Consider the following 19,262-nt stretch of genomic DNA (forward strand, 5'->3'; position numbering starts at 1 on the left):
TTTGTTCTCATTTGTCTTTTCACATTTTACTTTCTGTACACTTCAGCCTTCTTCACCAACAGTTTGTTAGTTCAGCACCAGTCAAACGTTTGGACACCCCTACTCATTCCAGGGTTTCTTTATTTTTACTATTTTCTACATTGTAGAATAATAGTGAAGTCATCAACTATGAAATAACGTAGTAAGCAAAAGTGTTAAACAAATCAAAATATATTTGAGGATCTTCAAAGTAGCCACCTTTTTGTCTTGACAGCTTTTGCACACACTTGGCATTCTCTCAACCAGCTTCATCAGGTAGTCACCTGGAATACATTTCAGTTAACAGGTGTGCCTTGTTAATTTGTGGAATTTCTTTCCTTAATGAGTTTGAGACAATCAGGTTGTGACAAGGTATACAGAAGATAGCCCTATTTGGTAAAAGACCAAGACATGAAGGTCAGTCAATGCGGAAAATTTCAAGGACTTTGAAAGTTTCTTCAAGTGCAGTCAATTTAAATAAAAAAAGAAAAAGCGCTATGATGAAAGTGTCTCGTGAGGACCGTCACAGGAAAGGAAGACCCAGCGTTACCTCTGCTGCAGAGGATAAGTTCAATAGAGTTAACTGCACCTCAGATTGCAGCCCAAATAAATGCTTTACAGAGTTCAAGTAACAAGAATTTGTTCTTAACTTACTAGTTAAATAACGGTTAAAAAAAGAGACACCTCTCAACATCAACTGTTCAGAGGAGACTGCGTGAATCAGGCCTTCATGCTGGAATTGCTGCAAAGAAACCACTAAAGGACACCAATAAGAGACTTTCTTTGGCCAAAAAACATGAGCAATGGACATTAGACGGGTGGAAATCTGTACCTTGGTCTGAGTCCAAATTTGAGATTTTGGTTCCTTTGGGTGCTTTGCTGGGCACACTTAACCAGCATGACTACCACAGTATTCTGCAGCGATACCCCATCCCATCTGGTTTATGCTTAGTAGGACTATCATTTGTTTTTCAACAGAACAATGACCCAACACACCTCCAGGCTGTGTAAGGGCTATTTGACCAAGAAGGAGAGTGATTGAGTGCTGCATTAGATGACCTGGCCTCCACAATCGCCCAACATCAACCCAATTGAGATGGTTTGGGATGAGTTGGACTGCAGAGTGAAGGAAAAGCAGCCAACAAGTGCTCACCATCTGTGGGAAATTCTTCAAGACTGTTGGAAAATAATTCCTCATGAAGCTGGTTGAGAGAATGCCAAGGGTGGTTACTTTGAAGAATCTAAATATATTTTGATTTGTTTAACACGTCTTTGGTTACTACATGTTTGTTATTTCATAGTTTTGATGTCTTCACTAATATTCTAAAGAAAAACCCTTGAATGAGTAGATGTGTCCAAACTTTTGACTGGTATTGTACATGTGTATGTTCTCGTCTATTCAGAGACACTTGCATATTCACAGTATAGTTTTGCATGCCTTGATTTCACCCCACACCAGTTACCTAGGGATTATTGAAGGCACGTTTCACTCAAAACTTGTTCCATCGGGGCTGAGCCAAAAAGACTGAATATAATTCATTTCAACCCAGATCACGTCACTATAAGGGAGTTGGTGGATGTGCTGCTATCCTCCAGGCCTCCCTAGTGTGAACTGTTTCTCCCTCTACCACTCAACTAGAACAACGGTGATCTCCCAGCCATGCCTCAATGGCATCCAGCACTCATAACCATGGTAAACTGTTGCAGTGATGCATACACCTACCATGGCAACGGGCAGTTCATTCTCTTCAAGTGGCTCTCTGAGTGTCATGTATTCACAGAACAGCACATACTGTCAAATGCTCAGCTTTCTGTCCCCTTCTGTGGTAGAATTACTCCTCAGTTCTGTGTAAATACTACATGTTCTAGTAGGACATAGGAGTCTGTCATGCAAGGCTACTTTCTGAGGTAGATCATTGTGAATAGTGAGTATTCTACCTATTTCAATTTACATAAGTATTCAGACCCTTTGCGATGAGAATCGAAATTGAGCTCAGGTGCATCCTGTTTTCATTGAGCAAACTGAGCAATCGGTGGAGAAGGGCCTTGGAGAAACTCCAAACTCCCTAAATACAGGTGTGCCAAGCTTGTAGCATCAAACTCAAGAAGACTCGAGGCTGTAATCGCTGCCAAAGGTGCTTCAACAAAGTACAGAGTAAAGGGTCTGAATACTTATGTAAATGTGATCAGTTTTTTATTCATAATACATTTCTAAAAACCTGTATTCACACCCTTTGACTTTTTCCACATTTTGCTAGGTTACAGCCTTATTGTAAAATTGATAAAATTATTATTTTTGATCATCAATACATTTACATTACATTTACGTCATTTAGCAGACGCTCTTATCCAGAGCGACTTACAAATTGGTGCATTCACCTTATGATATCCAGTGGAACAACCACTTTACAATAGTACATCTATATCTTTTTGGGGGGAGGGTTAGAACGATTACTTAATCCTATCCCAGGTATTCCTCAAAGAGGTTGGGTTTCAGCTGTCTCCGGAAGGTGGTGATTGACTCCGCTGTCCTGGCGTCGTGAGGGAGCTTGGGGTGCCAGAGCAGCGAACAGTTTTGACTGGGCTGAGCGGGAACTGTGCTTCCGCAGAGGTAGGGAGGCGTGCAGGCCAGAGGTGGATGAACGCAGTGCCCTTCTTTGGGTGTAGGGACTGATCAGAGCCTGAATGTACGGAGGTGCCGTTCCCCTCACAGCTCCGTAGGCAAGCACCATGGTCTTGTAGCAGATGCGAGCTTCAACTGGAAGCCAGTGGAGTGTACGGAGGAGCGGGGTGACGTGAGAGAACTTGGGAAGGTTGAATACCAGACGGGCTGCGGCGTTCTGGATGAGTTGTAGGGGTTTAGTGGCACAGGCAGGGAGCTCCGCCAACAGCGAGTTGCAGTGGTCCAGACGGGAGATGACAAGTGCCTGCATTAGGACCTGCGCCGCTTCCTGTGTGAGGCAGGGTCGTACTCTGCGAATGTTGTAGAGCATGAACCTACAGGATCGGGTCACCGCCTTGATGTTAGCGGAGAACGACAGGGTGTTGTCCAGGGTCACGCCAAGGTTCTTAGCACTCTGGGAGGAGGACACAATGGAGTGTTCAACCGTGATGGCGAGCTCATGGAACGGGCAGTCCTTCCCCGGGAGGAAGAGCAGCTCCGTCTTGCCGAGGTTCAGCATGGGGTGGTGATCCGTCATCCACACTGATATGTCTGCCAGACATGCAGAGATGCGATTCACCACCTGGTTATCAGAAGGGGGAAAGGAGAAGATTAATTGTGTGTCGTCTGCGTAGCAATGATGGGAGAGACCATGTGAGGATATGACAGAGCCAAGTGACTTGGTGTATAGCGAGAATACACAATCTCCCATTCTTCTCTGCAGATCCTCTCAAGCTCTGTCCGGTTGGAAGGGTAGCGTCGCTGCACAGTTCTTTTCAGGTCTCTCCAGATATGTTAGATCGGATTCAAGTCCGGGCTCTGGCTGGGCCACTCAAGGACATTCAGAGAATTGTCCCAAAGCCACTCCTGCATTGTCTTGGCTGTGTGCTTAGGGTTCTTGTCCTGTGGGAAGGTGTCCCTTCACCCCAGTGTGAGGTCCTGAATGCTCAGGAGCAGGTTTTCATCAAGGATCTCTCTGTACTTTGCTTCGTTCATCTTTGCCTTGATCCTGACTAGTCTCCCTGCCGCTGAAAAACATCCCCACAGCATGATTCTGCCACCACCATGCTTTGCTTCGTTCATCTTTGCCTTGATCCTGACTAGTCTCCCAGTCCCTGCTGCTGAAAAACATCCCCACAGCATGATTCTGCCACCACCATGCTTCACCGTAGGGATGGTGCAAAGTTTCCTCCAGATGTGACGCTTGACATTCAGGCCAAAGAGTTCAATCTTGATTTAATCAGACCAGAGAATCTTGTTTCTTAAGGTCTGAGTCCTTTAGGGGCCCTTTTTTGGCAAACTTCAAGCGGGCTGTCATGTACCTTTTACTGAGGAGTGGCTTCCGTCTGGCCACTCTACCATAAAGGCCTGATTAGTGGAGTGCTGCAGAGATGGTTCTCCCATCTCCACAGAGGAACTCTGGAGCTCTGTCAGTGGCCATTCGGTGCTTGGTCACCTGCCTGACCAAGGCCCTTCTCCCCCGATTGCTCAGTTTGGCCAGGCGGCCAGCTCTAGGAGAGTCTTGGTGGTTCCAAACTTCTTCCATTTAAGAATGATGGAGGTCACTGTGTTCTTGAGGACCTTCAATGCTGCAGAAATGTTTTGGTGCCCTTCCCCATATCTTTTCCACGACACAATCCTGTCTCTGAGCTCTATGGACAATTCCTTCGACCTCACGGCTTGGTTTTTGCTCTGACATGCACTGTCAACTGTGGGACCTTATATAGACAGGTGTGTGCCTTTCCAAGTCATGTCCAATCATTTGAATTGGACTCCAATCAAGTTGTAGAAACATCTCAATGATGATCAATGGAAACAGCTCAATTTTGAGTCTCATAGCAAAGGGTCTGAATACATATGTAAATATGTTTATTATTTTTACATATACATTTGCACAGGGCGGAGAATGATAGAGAACTACACAGGGTGGAGGCTGATGTAGAACTACACAGGGTGGAGGCTGATGAAGAACTACACAGGGTGGAGACTGGTGGAGAACTACACAGGTTGGAGGCTGATGGAGACCTACACAGGGTGGAGGCTGATGTAGAACTACACAGGGTGGAGGCTGATGTAGAACTACACAGGGTGGAGACTGATGTAGAACTACACAGGGTGGAGGCTGATGTAGAACTACACAGGGTGGAGGCTGATGGAGAAAACCTGTATGAATATATGAAGACGTCAGAGGTAGAGAGCAGCAAAGAGCCAGGATGTAATGAGTCCAGGTGGGAGATAGAAACCTGACAGGAAACGATGATCTTACTGGTGAAGCGAGTCAGGAACATGAGAGTGATGATGAAAGGACTGAGAATCTACAAAATGGCAGCAGAAATACAACCCAGGCTTCTGACGATACAGAGATCATACCTTATCTGACTATTGCCGCTGACTCGGCCAAACCAAACCCTGACCACCACAAAGGTCAAAGAAGGCCATAGTGAGGGTCTCCCCCCATCTTGGTTCAGTGGCAGGCCCACAACGCCACACAGAGGGGGCTGAGTCTCTTCACTGACCCTAAACTTGACCCTGTCCAAGAGGTCAAATATGAAAGAGAGAACCAATCGATGGATGAAGATGAAACAGGGAATCTCTCAGCTGATTGTGACCCTGTCCAAGAGGTTGAAGGTGAAACAGAAAACCAATCAGACGACCCCGACCCTGACAAAGAGATTGAAGTCAAAGCAGACAACCAATCACCTGATCCTGACCAAGAGGTCGAAGGTGAAATGGATACTATCTCAGTTGATGTTTCTCTGGGGGGGGCAACACTACTGACAGTGTTCTAGAATCTTCACCATCACCCATTGTTCTGGAATGTTCACCCCCAGAAGAGGAAAGGGGTGAGACTGGTGAGGAGTTCAAGAGTAGACCAGGCTCTGAAACAATCTCTCCAGATCATGATGTAGTCCAACTGGACAATGCTGAACCCTCAATTGAGTCAAGTGTGTCCTTGTCAAGCTTGGTCAATGCTACTCATGTCCAGTGAGGTCCTTACCCAGACCTGGATCCTTCCTGCTCCAGAAAAGCCTGAAGAATTGGAGAACAAACCTCAAGAAACCCCACTGTTTTCTTCAGACAGAGCTCCCAGACAGAGTAGAGGCAAATCCAACCCAAAGTGGGTGCCAAAGAGTCACTGCATTGAGAGAAAGCGTAGTGGGGATCCCCCTAGTGGTGGCTCTCCCAGTGATGACAACCTGCTGCTGGATAATGAATACACCTCTATTGACTTGCTGCAGGAGGTGGTTCAGAACCAGGGTCAATGAACCAGAGACAAGTGGTAAAAGACACACCTCAGCAAACAGAGGAAGGGACAGGACCGGCCGTGGCTTTAAGAATTTTATAGCACTATGTAGTCTTTTTTATATGATACTGGTGTGATCTTGTCTTTTTACTTCTATTGGTTTATGTTTCATAACTGTGTACATTGTCAACATTAGAGTGAATCAATACTGAACATGTGTTACCCTAACCAACGCCACCATCCCGTTAATAATGATTAACAGCAATGCTATCTCAATGCTGTTTCTGAGTGATCATGTTTCTCTGTGATTCAACAAACAACAGGATTGTTTATCCATTTCAATGTTCCCGGCTGCATGTAGCATTTATTGTTTCATATTTTACATCATGGTAGAGAAGTACACAGACTTCATAATAAGAAATAGTACAAAATGGACCTTTTCACAATGAATTAAAAACATGAAAAAGTAAACAAAGGTTTTTGATAGGTCTGGAGAACATGCATGGTTCCATATAAAGATATCAAATGATATGCTTACAAAAAAGAAGCGGGGAATATTATCATCAGATACATTTTCTAGGTGTGATACTTCACACAGGTCCTAACTGTAGGAAAACATATCTGGTTTGGCAAGCTTTATTTAAAAACATGCTTTTTATGTTTGTATGCCCCTTTCTATACTACAGTATAAACTTCAAAAACCACAAACAGATTTTCTATGGATTCGAATTATATGGTGACTGATGGGATTGTACACGCTCATTGTTTCCATGGTGACCAACTGTACTCTTCTTTAGTCCTCCAGATCTGTAAACTGCCTTTCTGGGGGCCTGGCTAGAATCAAACATATTCTATCTACACTTACAGTAAATCAATGGAAAACTTTGGAATACTATACATCTCAAACACAGCAAGAAATATATCTTAAACAACTTCAGTCCTGATATCAAAGTATCAATTGCCTTTCCTCCATCATATCAAACTTTCTGAACAACCTAATCGTATTCATACAGTCAGGAAACGCATGCATTATGGTGTACTCTTTTTGTGTGTATTTGTATGATGGCTTTACCCCAAAAAATTCCATCAAAATGGACAAAGTATATGGTATCATTTACAATGACAATGATCCTTAAACTTTGCAAACTTACTTAACTAAGTTGATATTTTGTTTTTAACACCTCTCTCTGAATGTATGGACACTGACTCATACTGTGCTGTGAATACGGTAGTCTGTTTTATTGTATAGATTAAGTTTCGGGTTAAAGGGTCATGCTATAACGCTCTTAACGACCACAGAGCTTAGTGCAAAAGTATTTCAAGTCCGTCTTGTTATCACTTCTGTAATAATGACCCATATTTTTTTTTGTAACCAAACAATGAGGATTAAAAGTGTTAGACTATTTACAATGATAAAACCACACATATCAGTCCAACAGTATCGAAAAAATTAAAATAAAACATAAATACCCTAACCCTTAAATAATGATTCAATATTTAAAGCACACACAATACTACATTTACTGTACAAGTGATTCCTGTATAAGTGAAAGGACATATTGGAATCCAGCTTGCAACACTGTACTCCAAGCCCATGTACTGGCCATACTAACAGACTTCAAGTGATAGTTAACTCAAACTCATCTTTACATTAGATTACTTTTGACATCTGAAAACATATAACAAACTTTAATTTTGTAGTGAACTATCACTTTAACTGCGCCTGTCTCTTATTGTGCAAAACAACATAGGTTTTCCACGGTAAACCGCTTTGAAAATCAGGATCATTGTACTGTAATGTACAATAATTAATAAAATCCTGTCAGAAATAGGGAATGATTGTACATTAGCTTAAGTAGAACACTGACAGATATAAAATAAATATCCAGATACCATATGGCACAAATAGAGCGACATACTGTAGGGGCATGGAAGAATTTATATAGCTTCTTCAATTCCTTTACTATTCTAGACTTTTAATAAGAAATGTCATGTTATTAAACAAAATGGGGAAACATCCAGAATGAGCAGTAAAAGGGTCCCTATATAAGATACAATGTTTTCTACATTGAAAATAGGAAAATCAAAAACGAAAATCTATGTAATTTAAAAAGTGCTTATGTACTTTCATGATTGATGTGTAAGAATACTGCCATAACATTGTGATAAGGAATAACCATTTCTGTACCAAACTCCGTACATGACTTGCTATCGTAACTGATAACTACACAGTCCCCACACACACACCAGGTGTGCTTGGTCTAGCTCACCAGCATACCATACAGGCAGAGTTTGCTCTTGTGACACCCTTCCATTGGTCCTAAAGTGCGAGCTCCACCCACCAAGCGTGTGAACGAGCTAAATCAAACTAACCTCTAAATATTAAGAGCGTCACAGGACCTCTGACATCATCCTCTCTTCTGGTTGCTTACTTGTCCGGAAGGGGGCGTGCTTCCAGTCCGTCTCTCTCCCTCCAGTGACTGGTGCATTGTTTCTGTTTTATCTGTCGCGTCTGTCTGATGCTCCCCAAGAGGGCCGCGTCTGTCTGATGCTCTCCAAGAGGGCCGCGGCTTTCTGATGCTCTCCAAGAGGGCCGCGTCTGTCTGATGCTCCCCAAGAGGGCCGCGTCTGTCTGATGCTCCCCAAGAGGGCCGCGTCTGTCTGATGCTCTCCAAGAGGGCCGCGGCTTTCTGATGCTCTCCAAGAGGGCCGCGTCTGTCTGATGCTCCCCAAGAGGGCCGCGTCTGTCTGATGCTCTCCACGAGGGCCACGTCTGTCTGATGCTCTCCAAGAGGGCCGCGTCTGTCTGATGCTCTCCAAGGGGTGAAGTAGTTAGTTAATGATGAGGCACTCTTCATGCATCCTTCCATAGCAGCTCTGTGTGTGTGTGTGTGTGTGTGTGTGTGTGTGTGTGTGTGTGGTGTGGTGGGTGGTGTGTGTGTGTGTGTGTGTGTGTGTGTGTGTGTGTGTGTGTGTGTGTGTGTGTGTGGTGTGTGTGTGTGTGTGTGTGTGTGTGTGTGTGTGTGTGTGTGTGTGTGTGTGTGTGTGTGTGTGTGTGTGTGTGTGTGTGTGTGTGTGTGTGTGTGTGTGTATTGTGCCGGGGGTTGGCAATCAGGGTGAGGTGAGGGGGTTTCACAGGTGGGTCTCGTCCCTGGTCTCAGTGCCAAAGTCTTGCCTCATCCGGCCGCCACCGCTGCTCTGCCCTTGTGCTGGATCCTCCGGCACATTAGGGCCCGCCAGAGGGTCAGACCGGATAATGTACCTGGAGAGACGACGGCAAAACCAACTCTATTGGGTCACATCCACATTTTTATAGAACATATTACTAGAGAACTGTACTGTCCAAAATAGACTGCTGTGCCCAATTGGGAACAGTATTGTATACCATACCCAAGGTTGGTGTACAGTCGACACAGCTAGGTACAGTATAGTACATACTGAAAAGAGAAGAAGAGGCCGCTGATCCCACCTCTCTTGTCGATACTTACACAATGTCATTGAGCTCCAGCATGGTGTCTGGAGGGGGGTTGATGAGAACGTAGGACAGAGTGTTCTGGTGGTCGTTCATCTCATCTGGAACAGAACAGGGACAGGTATTCACAGATGGTCTGGTTTTACTAGTCAACATCAGCCCACTAATGCTCTGTTTAGCAACTGAAACTATAGGATTCCCTGACTCCTTGATCTTCAGTAAGGGTGTAGACTTGTATAAAAATTCATATGCATATAAAGCAAGTCTACAGTATATATCTTGTTTGCTACGAGTCCTGTGTTCATTTTCTTAATGTCTATTCAAATATAATCAATGTGTGTAAGTGTGTACCCCTTGATATAGCATCCCCTGACGTCCTGTGCTTGTCTTGAAGTAGGATCAAGTTGCCCCTAGTCACTGATCTAAGGTCAGGGCTGTGTGTGTTTTACCTGTTTGCGTGTAAGAGTGAGAAGCTGTGTACCTGGGACAGAATGGGGCTCAAGCTTAGGGGTTGGGGGGTAAAGTGCATCTGCTTCTCCAAACCCACCTGTGTTTGCCCCTTATAATGCCAGGCGGAGTGGGCAGGAGAGAGAGAAGGTCTAACCGTTACTGACAGGGCATGGCTGGTACAGGGTAGGCCCATGCTGCCACAAGGCAAGCGTATCCCTCCATGCGCGGTATAAGAAAGACATGCAGACACTGTCCAACTGTATCGATTCACCTTCTGCACATTCTAGACGTCTGCCTGGTCACTCACGTCAACACGTCACCATGGTTGCCATGCCAACGACACTCAGCCCCCCATATAGAAATGTTGACAGACCCACAAACACAAATAGGACATGCTCTGGCATCCGGCAGGACAGGCTCAACCAATTGAAGTGAGGCTCAACCAAACGAGGTGTGGCTCAACCAATCGAAGTGAGGTTCAACCAAACGAAGTGAGGCTTAACTAATCAAAGAGTGAAGCAAAATACATTGGGAGTGTGGGATTGGAAGGGGTGAAAATATAGCATCAATCTAGGATAATCTTGTAATGTCATTCAGAGGGACTAAAATGTGATGAATATTACAAATGATTTGGTATTTAGGCTAATCAAATGCTAAATGTGATTCTCTGTTAACAACCACAGTTATATTTCTACACAATTCCCAGTGTAGCTTTGGTGTGCGGATAGCTATGAACTGTTGACCTTCTGAACAACACAGGCATAATGCTTTCTGCTCCACTCTGTCCTGTTCCATCCCACCACCCTGTAATGTATCTAACCACACTCTCCTGCCCTGCAGTAACTTGGTACTCCGTCTGGCCATCTCTCCTCATCCATCGCCAGTCAACAAGGCTTAGTTAACACAGGTAAAACTGATGTAGCCTACAACATATTTGACTACCGTACATCAGTTGTTCAACCTAAGTGTGAACTAGGCCTATGTCTCCCACTTCAGTCCACACAATGCAGAGGACAGAGAGAAAGAAAGACTGTGTGTCTGCCACCCACCACTGCCATCATCACACAGAGTCATGCAGTAGTGATGTTTGATCATGAGTCTCCATCTAACCTGTTCTGGTCTCCTCTCCTAACGGCTGCTCTGAAATGCCCTGTAACTCTAAGACGGCCAACACTGTCACTCACAGGCTACTGTAGTCACTGGCGAACCACACACCCCCACAGCCCCCGCAAGACAGAGGGGCCACAAACTCTGGAGGCCCATGCGCCTGTCATTGAGGTTTATATATATATATATATATATATATATTTACAAATTCTTTTGACATCAACCCTTCAAAAAGTTATTCATAAACCTTTTTAATTTCCACATGTACTTGGATGCTAAGTATTTGTTTCTTGGGCTTCAGGAATGTGACTGATCAAAGTGCCTCAGGCCTTGGAAAAATAAATGATTGAACTGATTGAAAGTAAGGGGATATCGGTGAACAAATGTCGTGGTCAAGGTTACAACGGTGACAGTGTAATGAGTGGAGAAGTAAGTGGATATCGTTGAACAAATGTTTTGGTCAAGGTTACGACGGTGACAGTGTAATGAGTGGAGCTTACTCAGGTGTTCAAGAGCTCATATCAGACCGAGAGCCTAATGCTTCTTAGGTATATCTTCATGAGTTTTAGTTAAAAAAAAAAAAACATTCTGCAGAAGAGACAGTTACAGAGATGGTTAAAAACAGCTTGATTGCCGTAGCAACATCATGGAAACTGGTCAGAAGGGAGTGGTGCTTCAAATAAGCAGTTGTGCAACATCTTTATTTGAGCCTCTCTTTCTCCTTAATTGCCAGACTCAACACATTACAGAAAGAGATGAACTGTATAGGAAGCTCTGGGAACAGGTCGTCTGGATACTGGACAGACAATAAATTGGCAGATGCAAACAGATTATCATCTTTAGCGGAGGACAACAGTTCTTGAGGGATGGTACAAAAGAATATATGTTTGTGATATTGTTCACACCGGTGAACCAGCATTTAAGTTGTGTGCTTGCAATATCAACAGTCCCTTATCTCTGGTATATCTTGGCATGCATCACTCAAGACCAAGTTAAAATTGTGTGCAGCGCAATGGACATATAATGCACAATGTCTCAGGAAAGACTGTCTGGGTTGACAATACTCAATATAGAAAACAGTCTGGCCCGCAACCTGAACCTACAGGCCATGGTGAAAACATTCACACACAAAAAAGGACTTCAGGAGACCAGGGGAGTCTGGATTTAATTTAATATACCTTGAAAATTTGCAGCCCATTTGTTTAGGCTTTTAGACGTAAACTAACAGTGGCTAAATTTATCCTGCAGTGACCAATTCTTCCCTCGTTGTTAGGCTAGATGACGTGTCATTTTTATTACAACTTTATAGTAAATAGCAGACAAATACTGTACATAGCTATAGATATTAGCCTACACTGCATAATGAAGCGATTTCTAGTGAGTTAGTGTTTTGAGGGTGGACTGACTGTATTATTTAGCATTAACAGACAGTTTTAATTCACAGCAACTTTCTATCCAAGCTGGGAGAGAGCGCGAGGAAGGCTCATGTCATGCAGCCAGGTTCAGGTAGCTATACAGGACAGTTGTATATTTAAAAAATAATCGATTGGTAGCTGATTAGTATACAGTTGCATCAAACAATTACTTTACAATCTGCAATGTTTGAATTTCAAACTTGAATTACATTTTTGCCGCCAGTCAGCAGTCTAAATGGCAGCTTTGCGACACTGTGTATAGCTTGAGAAAATGAGAAAATGACGACCAAATAGGCCTACCAATAAACATTTATCTATTACCTAAAGCTAAGCTAAGCCCTGGCACCACAGAAAGCTTACCATTGATCTGATAGGCATGCAGCCACATAGACATGTTGCAGTTTCAGCACCGTGGACAGTGATCGGTAGTCTATACTTTGATTTTATATGGGGGGGGGGGGCGAACTTCGACCTTGCTGTGTTACGCCAGTGACTGTAGTACTGTCATTCAATATCACAGCATTCTTACTCTGTTACTCATATAGATGTGCAAAACAGATACTAAACTACTACTGGTTCAATCCTCAACCTGTCTCCCCTTTTAGAGGGATGGTGGTAGGCCTATATTCACCACTTTCTTCCAAAATATAATTATTAGAGATATTAGATGAAAACCTTCCCCTAACAACATTCTTACTTGACCATAGGTCGCAGAATAGCACTACTCTCCAACATATAGGATGTCATTCAAATGCTTTCAGAACACTTGACACGTTTAAGAGAGTGATGACTACATTAAATGTGTTGCATACTGTATGTGACCACTACTGTACGTGGGATTACCTTGTAAATATCCTAGATTTACTCGGTTCATGACATCGCTCGCGGTAAGATTAGCAACATCCTCTACAAGCCAGACGGGAAAGGCAGAAAGGAAAAAGAAAGGAGAGAAGAAAGAAAAGGTCAGGCAAGCAGCAAAAATGCAAATTGCAGTTTTCAAATGGGGAAGTAAAAACAAACTAATAGGCAAAGAAAGAAAAAATCATGTTCCCATGTTAAACGGTAGGCTATTAAATATAAATTTTTTAATAATTGTAGCATCCAATTTCAAAATAATGGTAATCCTTTATTAAGTATGACATTTTTCAGTTTTTTTAATGCCTTTCTGGCTGTATTACGTAATAAGCATTATATGGAATTATATGGAGAATTATATAGAGAAATCATTTTTTCTTTTGCAAAAAAAGGGTGAAGGAAGCTGAGGAGAGAGGAAAAGAAAGGCCGGAGGTGCAGGCAAAATGCTTCATATGCTTCAGTCGTCCTTCCATCCAAGTGAAGGGTTATGCACATTCATAGAGAGGTTAAGCACATCCATAACAGGTTATGCAGGTTCATTGTCATACTGTCATGTAGAGTACTTTGAATAATGGGGAATGAGCACGGGATACTTCTCAATGTTAATGTAAGGCATTGTGGGATGTTTATATGGTTATTGATGTTATGAGGCATTATGACACTTCTCTACACCCCTTGAAATGGTGTTCAATAAAGTGAGGTGAATGGATGGCAAGGTTGTATGGTGAACAACAGTCTTTAAAAAACCAACACAAATTAATAATATTACTACGATAGTATTTCCATCTGCTGAGAATAGTAATTAGTCATTGACAAACAATAATATCTAATTTAGAGCAAAATATACCGCAAACATCTCCAACAATAATGTCCATCCTAAATTCTCCAACTAATCCCTCATCATTCTCATTCCATACAGCACCAATAGCCAAACTATGAAAGATTACACATATACTGTACTGCCCCTTAGTAACTAAATGACACAACACCCTGTACTGCCCCTCCATAACTAAATGACACAACACCCTGTACTGCCCCTCCGTAACTAAATGACACAACACCCTGTACTGCCCCTCCGTAACTAAATGACACAACATCCTGTACTGCCCCTCCGTAACTAAATGACACAGCACCCTGTACTGCCCCTCCGTAACTAAATGACACAACATCCTGTACTGCCCCTCCGTAACTAAATGACACAGCACCCTGTACTGCCCCTCCGTAACTAAATGACACAACACCCTGTACTGCCCCTCCGTAACTAAATGACACAGCACCCTGTACTGCCCCTCTGTAACTAAATGACACAACATCCTGTACTGCCCCTCCGTAACTAAATGACACAGCACCCTGTACTGCCCCTCCGTAACTAAATGACACAACATCCTGTACTGCCCCTCCGTAACTAAATGACACAGCACCCTGTACTGCCCCTCCGTAACTAAATGACACAACACCCTGTACTGCCCCTCCGTAACTAAATGACACAACACCCTGTACTGCCCCTCAGTTAATAAATATGACACAGCACCTTGTACTGCCCCTCAGTTACTAAATATGACACAGCACCCTGTACTGCCCCTCAGTTACTAAATATGACACAGCACCTTGTACTGCCCCTCAGTTACTAAATATGACACAGCACCCTGTACTGCCCCTCAGTTAATAAATATGACACAGCACCTTGTACTGCCCCTCAGTTAATAAATATGACACAACACCCTGTACTGCCCCTCAGTTACTAAATATATGACACAACACCCTGTACTGCCCCTCAGTTAATAAATATGACACAGCACCCTGTAATGCCCCTCAGTTAATAAATATGACACAGCACCTTGTACTGCCCCTCAGTTAATAAATATGACACAACACCCTGTACTGCCCCATAGTTACTAAATATGACACAGCACCCTGTACTGCCCCTCAGTTACTAAATATGACACAACACCCTGTACTGCCCCTCAGTTACTAAATATGACACAGCACCTTGTACTGCCCCTCAGTGGCTAAATATGACACAGCACCTTGTACTGCCCCTCAGTTAATAAATATGACACAACACCCTGTACTGCCCCTCAGTTACTAAATATATGACACAACACCCTGTACTGCCCCTCAGTTACTAAATATGACACAGCACCCTGTACTGCCCCTCAGTTACTAAATATGACACAGCACCCTGTACTGCCCCTCAGTTAATAAATATGACACAGCACCCTGTACTGCCCCATAGTTACTAAATATGACACAGCACCCTGTACTGCCCCTCAGTTAATAAATATGACACAGCACCTTGTACTGCCCCTCAGTTAATAAATATGACACAGCACCTTGTACTGCCCCTCAGTTACTAAATATGACACAACACCCTGTACCGCCCCTCAGTTACTAAATATGACACAGCACCCTGTACTGCCCCTCAGTTAATAAATATGACACAGCACCTTGTACTGCCCCTCAGTTAATAAATATGACACAGCACCCTGTACTGCCCCTCAGTTAATAAATATGACACAGCACCTTGTACTGCCCCTCAGTTACTAAGTATGACACAGCACCCTGTACTGCCCCTCAGTTAATAAATATGACACAGCACCTTGTACTGCCCCTCAGTTAATAAATATGACACAGCACCTTGTACTGCCCCTCAGTTACTAAATATGACACAACACCCTGTACTGCCCCTCAGTTAATAAATATGACACAACACCCTGTACTGCCCCTCAGTTACGTTCGTCTGAAGGATGAGACCAAGGTGCAGCGTGGCAGGCAAACATTTTCGCTTTATTAAAATGAACACCGTCAAAACAACAAAATCCAAAAACGAACGTAAAGTTCTGCAGGCTTACAAAGCAGCTATACAAAAACAAGACCCCACAAAAACCCAGTAGGAAAAGGCTGCCTAAATATGATCCCCAATCAGAGACAACGAAAGACTGCTGCCTCTGATTGGGAACCATATCAGGCCAACATAGAAATAAAAAAAACATAGATATACCTAATCTAGAATGCCCACCCAAATCACACCCTGACCTAACCTAATAGAGAAAATAAAAAGTACCCCCCCCCCAAAGGTGCGGAATCCGGCTGCAAAACCTGACACAATAGGAGAGGGTCCGGGTGGGCATCTAGGACTTGGTGGCGGCTCCGTTGTGGGACGTAGACCCCGCTCTGCTCGCGGATCCGCCATCCTCGGTGGCGACTCTCTTTCGGGGGTCATCACTGAAAGCTCCGGACCGTGGATCATCGCCGGAGGAACCGGACCGTCGCCGGAGGCTCTGAACTGGGAACCCCCGCTGGATGCTCTGAACTGCCGATCGTTGCTGGAGACTCTGGACTGCAGACCGCCGCTAGAGACTCTGGACTGCAGACCGCCGCTGGAGACTCTGGACTGCAGACCGCCGCTGGAGACTCTGGACTGCAGACCGCCGCTGGAGACTCTGGACTGCAGACCGCCGCTGGAGACTCTGGACTGCAGACCGCCGCTGGAGACTCTGGACTGCAGACCGCCGCTGGAGACTCTGGACTGCAGACCGCCGCTGGAGACTCTGGACTGCAGACCGCCGCTGGAGACTCTGGACTGCAGACCGTCGCTGAAGACTCTGGACTGCAGACCGCCGCTGGAGGCTCTTGACTGCAGACCGCCTCTGGAGGCTCCGGACTGCAGACCGTCGTTGAAGACTCCGAACTGGGGACTGTCGCTGGAGGCCCGGCTGGGGCGGCGCGCAGGCTCCGGCCGGGGACAGTCGCTTCAGGCTCTGTGCCATGGATCATCACTACAGGCTCCGGACCATGGATCATCACTGGAGGCTTCGTGCCATGGATCATCACTGGAGGCTTCGTATGTGGAGCCGGAACAGGTCTCACCGGACTGGGGAGACGCACTGGAGGCCGGGTGCATGGAGCAGGCACAGGGCGTACCAGGCTGGATAGACGCACTGGAGACCGGGTGTGCGGAGCTGGCACAGGATATAATGGGCCGTGGAGGCGCACTGGAGGTCTGGAGCGTAGGGCTGGCACAACTCGTCCTGGCTGGATGCTCACTTTAGCTTGGCAAGTGCGGGGCGCTGGCACAGGACGAACTGGGCTGTGAAGGCGCACTGGAGATACAGTGCGCATCACCGCATAACACGGTGCCTGACTGGTCACACACTCCCCACGGTAAGCATGGGGAGTTGGCTCAGGTCTAAACCCTGACTGCGCCAATCTCACCGTGTTCCCCCCCCCCCCACCATTTTTTGGGGGGAGCTGCCTCTCGGGCTTCCGTCGTCCCCGTTCCTCCCTCGCTGCTTCCACCTGTTCCCATGGGAGGCGATCCCATCCGGCCTGGATCTCCTCCCACGTCCAGGATCCTTTGCTGTCCAGGATGTCCTCCCATGTCCACTCCTCCTGGCTACGCAGCTTGGTCCGTTTTTGGTGGGATCTTCTGTTACGTTTGTCTGAAGGATGAGACCAAGGTGCAGCGTGGCAGGCAAACATTTTCTCTTTATTAAAATGAACACCGTCAAAACAACGAAATACAAAAATGAACATAAATCCAAATCCACCCAAATCACACCCTGACCTAGCCAAATAGAGAAAATAAAAAGGCTCTCTACGGTCAGGGCGTGACACCCTCAGTTAATACATATGACACAACACCCTGTACTGCCCCTCAGTTAATAAGTATGACACAGCACCTGTACTGCCCCTCAGTTACTAAGTATGACACAACACCCTGTACTGCCCCTCAGTTACTAAATATGACACAGCACCTTGTACTGCCCCTCAGTTAATAAATATATGACACAACACCCTGTACTGCCCCTCAGTTACTAAATATGACACAGCACCCTGTACTGCCCCACAGTTACTAAGTATGACACAGCACCTTGTACTGCCCCTCAGTTACTAAGTATGACACAGCACCTTGTACTGCCCCTCAGTTAATAAATATGACACAGCACCTTGTACTGCCCCTCAGTTACTAAGTATGACACAGCACCTTGTACTGCCCCTCAGTTACTAAATATGACACAGCACCTTGTACTGCCCCTCAGTTACTAAATATGACACAGCACCTTGTACTGCCCCTCAGTTACTAAATATGACACAGCACCCTGTACTGCCCCTCAGTTACTAAATATGACACAGCACCCTGTAATGCCCCTCAGTACTATCAGGGTGTCCATTTTACATTCTGCTCACCGTATCCGACAGTGGGCAGTCCCAGGTGCTTCATGCGGTTCTTAACCAGCTCAGACAGCTCCTGTCTCTCTGAGCGCCGGTACAGGTTGAGGCGCTGTTGTGAGAACCGCTCAGAGCGGCTCGGAGGTTTTGTGTTCTTACGGCTCAGACGCCGCGCCCACTGGAGGCTCTTCTTCCTCAGTAACGGGTGTTCTGATTCGCTGGTGGTGGACATCCGGTGTGTTCTGGTCTTCTCCTTCCATGACTCGCGTCTGTTGTCCCTCTGATCGTCACCGCCGGTGTCCTCTACATTGATGGAGACTTGAGACTAGGGGGAGGGTGAAGGGTTAATACCATATCAACTGTGATGAGACTAGGGGGAGGGTGAAGGGTTAATACCATATCAACTGTGATGAGACTAGGGGGAGGGTGAATGGTTAATACCATATCAACTGTGATGAGACTAGGGGGAGGGTGAAGGGTTAATACCATATCAACTGTGATGAGACTAGGGGGAGGGTGAAGGGTTAATACCATATCAACTGTGATGAGACTAGGGGGAGGGTGAAGGGTTAATACCATATCAACTGTGATGAGACTAGGGGGAGGGTGAAGGATTAATACCATATCAACTGTGATGAGACTAGGGGGGGGGAGGCCCACGTGTGGCAGGGGGAGGGAGTTAATACCATATCAACTGTGATGAGACTAGGGGGAGGGTGAAGGGTTAATACCATATCAACTGTGATGAGACTAGGGGGAGGGTGAAGGGTTAATACCATATCAACTGTGATGAGACTAGGGGGAATGTGAAGAGTTAATACCATATCAACTGTGATGAGACTAGGGGGAGGGTGAAGGATTAATACC

General features: G+C 45.2%; 1 protein-coding gene across 4 annotated transcripts in view; it reads right to left on the reverse strand.

Moving 5' to 3' along the window:
- Window positions 1-8,934: 8,934 nt before the first annotated feature.
- The window catches only part of LOC106579798 (potassium channel subfamily T member 1), a 290,587-nt gene continuing 280,259 nt past the window's right edge, over window positions 8,935-19,262 (reverse strand). For 2 of the 4 annotated variants that reach the window (XM_082966141.1, XM_082966140.1), the window contains 4 exons: window positions 18,414-18,720; window positions 13,212-13,274; window positions 9,413-9,497; window positions 8,935-9,186 (listed from right to left, as the gene is read on the reverse strand). In XM_082966141.1, coding sequence (XP_082822267.1) covers window positions 9,057-9,186; window positions 9,413-9,497; window positions 13,212-13,274; window positions 18,414-18,720 — 585 coding nt within the window. In that variant the 3' untranslated portion in view covers window positions 8,935-9,056. The remainder of the gene's footprint in view (window positions 9,187-9,412; window positions 9,498-13,211; window positions 13,275-18,413; window positions 18,721-19,262) is intronic. The other 2 variants (XM_082966143.1, XM_082966142.1) reach the window with 1 other exon arrangement.

The sequence above is a fragment of the Salmo salar genome, chromosome 20 (genome assembly GCF_965601325.2).
Source record: "Salmo salar chromosome 20, fSalSal1, whole genome shotgun sequence".
Taxonomy (NCBI): domain Eukaryota; kingdom Metazoa; phylum Chordata; class Actinopteri; order Salmoniformes; family Salmonidae; genus Salmo; species Salmo salar.